A 6,395-nucleotide genomic window follows, 5' to 3' on the forward strand; every position below is an offset into this window, starting at 1 on the left:
CCATTGAATGAGTTAATATTATTGCTTCAAAGAATAAATCACTCAAAATTATTGTCGTAGCCGTGACATTTCAACAATACGCACTGTAAATGAATAAATGTGTCAATAAATGCAAGACCCCCGACGCCCAAAAACATGTCCGTGGTCATTTTCATGTGGAGACGCGTTCAGGGGCCAAGATTAAAATAAAAAAAAAAAACCAAAACAACAACACAGCACTCACCACAGCTCCACTTGAGGGAACCGCGGCCGTTTGTATTCCAGCAAGTATTAATTACGGTGACGACTTTTGCAAATGATTTCTCCTCACTAGTCTACGCATTATTGAACATACGGCGCCCGCCGGACCCGACGACAATCTACGGAGGTGGCGCTCTCCGGTCCGGGATGTCAAAAGTGCGGCGAGAACTTTGAACGGTAACGCCGTGTCGATGATAGTTATCCGGGAGCCAAAGACAAAAGTGCAGTTCGAACGCAAAAGGCACGCCTCGTCTTGACTCTTCCAATTTTGTGCCGCCGATCTGAATCGAAGCCACGACGATGCCTTATGCTGGGGGGGGGTGCGCCACTTAATTCCCCAAAAGCGTTCACGTTTTTTTCACTTTGTTTCAGTTCAGCTTCGCGTTAGTCGAGCGCCCACAAGTATCACGTCGCCTATCGTTGAACGCATCCGACGAGGGATTGATAACTTACCGGTCACAAACACGGGAAAACGGGCCGCAATGTTCTGGACCTGCGAGTGCACCAGACAAGCCAGATAGTCGGGATGATCCCTGGACTTGGCGTCGCATTCGTGGTAGGGCAAAACTGCGCACAGGCCCGTCTCTTGAGACCGGCTCAGCAAGTCCTTCTTCTCTTCCGCTTCGGCAGTGAACCTGGACGCCGGGGGGTAGGTTTGAGGTTTCAACCCATCAATGAGTCAAGTTCTTATTTGGACCGTCGTCGAGGACAACCACCTTGCGTTCTCCTTGAATCGCCGACTGTCTCTGTAGTGTAGCAACCACTTCCACTTTCCGGTTTTGTTCAGTTCTTGCAGGACTTCCAACAATCTTTTCACCTTGTCTAAAGAGACAGCATCAATCAGACAAGGGGGGGGGGGCGCATTCCATTGCAATGGTGGGGGACACGGAGGACCGACGTACCCAGGCTGAGGGCTTCGAGGGACGGCCCGTCAAACATCACAAAGCCGCCGCTGAGGAACAGTTCTTGATGGGTGAGATTCATGACATCGTGCGGTTCGTCAATGCCGGCAAAGCGCACCTCCGGCGACTTTTTCAGCTCCAGGAGATGCGGAACCTGAGACCGCAAGAGACCGAGATCCGCAGGGGACACAAGTAGTCAAGACTCTGCTCTTTGAAGAACAGGTACAGTCGAACCTCGTTTTCGCCGAGCCCGTTGTTTCCAGCGTTTCCACCTCGACAACGTTAGCGTTTCAAAGTCCCGATTTCACGTCATTTTTGGTTTCCATTTGCCGATTTGGCTTACAACGAACGTCAACTTGGTGAAAGCGACCGGATTGCTCCCACAAAATAGTGTCAAGGCCTTTGTGACGACGAAGCGAACCGCCACCCCGACCTCGCTTGTGAGGAAAACGTACGGCGAGGGATTCCCTTCCGTTGCGACCGATCGACTCGGTGCGCTGCCGTACTTCCGGGGGCACGCGATCTGAAAACACGTCCGGTAAACGCAAGCAAATCTCGCCGTCCGCCAAGGCCGCAATTGTCTCCCGCTTTCCAAAAGGGAGCGAGCTCAGCCGAGACTACCGACCGGCACGCTCGTCCGCAACGGCGACAAAATCACGGCGGGGTTCAAGGCCAACGGATTGGAAGATGAGCGTCGAGGGGCTTCGGGGGCGTGGCCCATCCTGAACCGGAGAGGCCACTTTTCATTCGCTGGGCCAATGTTTTCAGAGACAAAGTGGGAACGCGACAGTTTTTCGTCATATTCGCAATGGACGTGTTTCTACCGTATGACACGTTCGTGTTTCAAGAATCTCGAAAAGTTCCTACTGCATTATGCGCGGTCGTCGGCGGCCATTCGATCGGGAATTGCTGCCGTTCTAACGTACAGAATCGTTCCGTCCCTCGAGGTACGTCGCGACCGGGTTCGAATGCGGTTCCGTCATTGACCGGCGTACCTCAGGGAGGTGCGCCGAGATGTCTTCATTCCTGATGACGATGAGCAAAGACGAAGACTCTCCGCCGAGGAAGAACTGGCTCGGCTGTACCGCCGTGTGACCCGCCGCTTCTAGACAAGCCTTTGGAGAGTTGAAAAGAAACTTGCGGAGCTGCTTGCAGGGTTCATTTTGCAAAGGACTGGAAATTCTTTGCGATTGTTTCGTACCTTTGTTTCCGCAAAGAAGGCATCTTCCGACGTCACCAAGATGTAGAACCTGTATTTTCTTTCCCGTGATCTTGTCCCGGAAGTCGGTGCGTCCCGGCGATCCTCATCCGCTCTACGTTGGATCGGCAATGTAACGACAGAGCGATCCGAAGGATCGGCCGGTGGCCCGCGTGGGGTTGACGCGGCCCGGGTCGGCTTTGCACGCTCGTCCTTCGCCTCGCTCGGGTTTGAGGGCTGACCGAGAGTCGCGTTGGTCGTCTCGATGGGACTATTTGTCTGGCTTGACTTTGTGTCAAGCCACCGTCGAACACGACTCGGGTCAGAACCCTCTGAAGAGATGTCATTCTGGCAGCCAGAACACGCTACTACCTCGGGTCGATCGTCCGAGGGGACGGGGGAGGACCCGGAGTCACGCCGGCCTTCTGCAACGAGCGGCCGGCTGGTTTCGCCCGCCTTGAGCACGCAAACTCTGCGCGGTGAACATTCCGGGACGCTTTTGAGAGAACCGGTTCCGAGGAGACACCCCACTTCTGTCCGGTTCCGGACAGGCTGTTCGACCGCACTGCGGGGGCCGGCGGGTGGAGCGGGAAAGTTGGCCGCACAGGGCATGTCCTTCGGCTTGACCGATTCCACGTCAGATTCCGAACGATTGAAAGTTTCAAAGTGACTTCCGCGGCCCCGTCGCCGGTTCTCGTCGCGGCCTTCCGCTGAGCCGGCGCCGCGAGTATCTCCTGCCGCGTCGGGCCGGCTGGTTTCACCTTCAGCTTGAAACGCCGATCGTCCGCACGGGCTGTCGGGAGAAGAAGTTGCGGAAAGGACAAGCTCCGCTGGGTGACTCCGGGCGCCTGTGGGGGAAACGCCCCTCGGGTGAATCGTCGCCCCACAGTGGATTCCTTCCACCTCCTCATCTTGTCCTTCCTCAAGCAACCCCATCTCAGTTGCAAGTTTGACAGTTTCACGCCGGATTAACTGCTTCTGCTGCTGGCTTTGGACGATGGCGGCGGAAGGCTTTTCGTGCGCTCCGCCGGATCCGGTCCCACCGGTGGCGCCGACAACGTGGCCGCTTTGGCCCGCCTTCAGCACTGTTCTTCTGGACGTTGACAGTTCTCGGATGCTTTCGGGGGAAGCGTTTCTGGCGTGGTCGCGAAGAACCTCTTCAAGCCGACTTGCGGCTTTCGTACTCTCTCCGGAAAAAAAGGAAAATGGAGCCGTCACCCCACAGTGGCTCTCTCGAACCTTCTTTTGTTCCTCTTGGGCCAACTCCAAGTCGGATCCCGAAGGTTTTACCGTTTGATGCTGAACGAAGCCGGGTCGTCGATGTATCGGAGCGATGGGAGCCGCCTTCTCGTCTCCGCTAAGAGGGAGCGTACCCGTCGCTGCGCACGGGCTTTCTTTCCCAGGCGGGCGAAAGGCCGCCATCTCCAAGTTGACCAGCGAGATGTTTTCGGACGCCGAGCAGCCCTGCGAAGTGGCGTGAGCCGCCGTCGCGTTGCTTCGGCACACCGCCGCCGTCGCCTGTGATGCGACGTGAGTCGGGGCGAGCTGATTGTGGAAGCATTGTCGACGAGGTTCCGTGGCGTGACCTCTCTCTGAATGTTCACAGTCGAGGACAAGAGCGAGAGGCCGATCCCGCAAATCCCGCCCGGCTCCTGCGGGTGAAATGCGGACGACGGGCTTCTCATCGGAGCCTTTCACAAAGTGACCGTTGCTTCGATGACAAGAAATCGGCGTCAGTTGAGGGTTCCCAATCTGCTGCGCTTCAGGGCGTTCCCTCGCCGAGACGCTTGTGTCGCGGCACGCGGGGGATTCTTTGAGATCGGTTCGGAGAGACCTGCCACCCGTTTCTTTGCGAGGCTCTTCTTCTGCCAAAGGCGAGCCTCTTTCATGTTTCCGCAGCCCTGTCAGCTCGGCGGCCTCGGCGGTTTGACAGCCGCCTTTTAAATCCGCCTCTCCCGCGTCGGATTTAGGTTGCGCACAGTCCGCCGCCGCGACACCGCCGCCACTCTGCGGCTCATCCAAGACCGTCGCCGTCTCTCCTTGGATGCGACTTTCATTCTCTTTCTGAGAAGGCGCAACGGCGCGCGGTGCGCAGCGCGCTTGATCCGCTATGTCCGCCGAGAGAATCGTCGCTCGGTTTCCCTGGAAGGAGGAAAACATTTTGCTGAGGGTGAGGCAAGTCCTTGAAGGGAAAACTCAACAGAGTTACTTTGTGATATGAAGGTGACAACATCGGGACCAACCTGAAATGTTCGTTGCTCTTTGAGTTCCGTCGGCGAGCTGGCCGAGTCAGACGCTTTCGCACCGTGGACTTGAGGATCCGAAGGGGGAACCTCAAATCCATCCGAGGCCCCGGGAGGGGAGTTCAGGACGTCAGAGTCTCGATCCAAAGAGGAGGTCCGGCTCAGGTCTGAAGTGTTGGAAAGGGAACGCTCGCTTTGCTCTTCGAAGCCTTCCGCCTGGAGCCACGCCGGAGCCTTTGTCGCCACGGCCGCCTCTGGATGAATACCGTCGGTCGAGCGACCGTCGGCCGAGCGCGGGTTCGTATCCCGGTCCGAGCCCAAGTCGATGAACCTCGGTGTCGAACGGCTGTAGAAAAACCCGATCCACATGTGGACAATGAGCTGCATGTCTTCCCTGGTGTCTTGAAGAGAGAAATCCCAGGGGCTGTCAAACGAGACAAACGAGACTGAAATCGACCCGTTGAGGTGTCACTGAGCACTCGACCGCTTTGGCGCCTACCCGTGCAAGGCCCGGACGATGGTCCGGTCCTTCGGATCACTGGAAAACCTGCTGTCTCGACCAAAGTCGTACTTTTCTTTCCATTGGCGCGTCACTCGGACCGAACCGTCTCTGCACACGAAGCTGCGGTCGCGGTTCAACGCAGTCGTCCGTGGCCTCCCGCGGCCCGAAGGCCGACGATCCTCGTTTTCCGCCAGCTCCTCCGAATCGTCGGCGGCCCGTGGCATTTCGACACCAGGCGGCGCGCGCGGCCTCTGAAGCAAGCCGGTCGAGCCGCTTAGAGGGGAGACCTGGAACGGCGCGCCCGGTAAACCGGGCAGCAGAGAGGCACGCGGGGGTAACGAGTACGCGTGCTCCTGAAACAACAACCGAGCCCATTCGGCGCCTTCCGCGGGAGGGCTTGCCGATCGCGCGGGTCCAGGCTGTCCTCGCGGAGTCAGAAGAACCGACGCTTGACCGGCACCGGCCGCATTTTGGGGAAGTCCGTTCTTTCTCAAATCTGACCGGGGCGGCCTCGCGACGTCTCGGTCCGATTGTGACGGGACCTGATGGCGGTCAGCCCCGAGGGCCAGATCCGCAAGTAAATTCAAAGCATCGGTCGATGCGTTTGAGGTTGGGCTTTTCTTCCTGAGAGAATCGTCCCGAAGACGCTCTTTGACGGCGTCGTCGGCGCCAGACGGCCGTTGAAAGTGCATCCACCCTGTCGAGACAAAGCGGGACGGACAACGCACGGCAAGTGAAAATCACAGACAGACGGGCGGCGGCGGCGGATCGGATCAAGGTGCCGCGTCGTTGACAAACAGCAAAGACAACAGTCTTACAGGACAACAGGACTTACATGTCTTCTTAAAGTGTTCCCGCGAGATGTCCAGATGTTTCCTGAGCGTTTTCACTCTCTTCCACTTTGGGTAAATGGAGGGAGGCCTGCAGAGGATTTCAGCTTTCTCGCCTTGCGCCTCCAACTGGGCTTCCCCGACGCGGGTGCCTTCCGGCCCCCTTTGCTCGAACCAATCCGGCATTCCTCGGGGCTCGACGCACGGCCCGGTCGAGTCCCCCCCGAGTTCCGCGGCGGCGTCGTCGGGAGCGCTCGCGAGGTCGGCGCTTTTCTTCAAACGCGTCTCAGCAGTGAGATTTGGGGGCTTTTCATCTACGCCGAGCTGACGCGTTGTCGCCTTCCTCCCGGCGCGCTCATCGGCGGCTTCTGACCCAACGGGATCCCGCAAGTCTCGAACCGCGCCTCGGTGCGGACTCGCCGTCCGGGAGCCGACGGCGGTCCCGCGGGTCGCCGGCTCGGGCGCTCCGGCTGCCTCGGG

The 6,395-nt window shown here is 58.2% G+C and overlaps 1 protein-coding gene across 1 annotated transcript in view; it reads right to left on the reverse strand.

Annotated features, from left to right (window-relative positions):
• Positions 1–6,395, reverse strand: part of tasor2 (transcription activation suppressor family member 2) — a 15,898-nt gene that overhangs the window by 888 nt on the left and 8,615 nt on the right. The window contains exons 11-18 of the mRNA XM_019881779.1: positions 5,921–6,389; positions 5,083–5,782; positions 4,584–5,007; positions 2,344–4,482; positions 2,138–2,257; positions 1,143–1,296; positions 957–1,062; positions 694–875 (exon numbers count right to left, since the gene is read on the reverse strand). Coding sequence (XP_019737338.1) covers positions 694–875; positions 957–1,062; positions 1,143–1,296; positions 2,138–2,257; positions 2,344–4,482; positions 4,584–5,007; positions 5,083–5,782; positions 5,921–6,389 — 4,294 coding nt within the window. The remainder of the gene's footprint in view (positions 1–693; positions 876–956; positions 1,063–1,142; positions 1,297–2,137; positions 2,258–2,343; positions 4,483–4,583; positions 5,008–5,082; positions 5,783–5,920; positions 6,390–6,395) is intronic.

This window comes from Hippocampus comes, unplaced genomic scaffold (assembly GCF_001891065.2).
Source record: "Hippocampus comes isolate QL1 unplaced genomic scaffold, H_comes_QL1_v1.1 scaffold299, whole genome shotgun sequence".
NCBI classification, from domain to species: domain Eukaryota; kingdom Metazoa; phylum Chordata; class Actinopteri; order Syngnathiformes; family Syngnathidae; genus Hippocampus; species Hippocampus comes.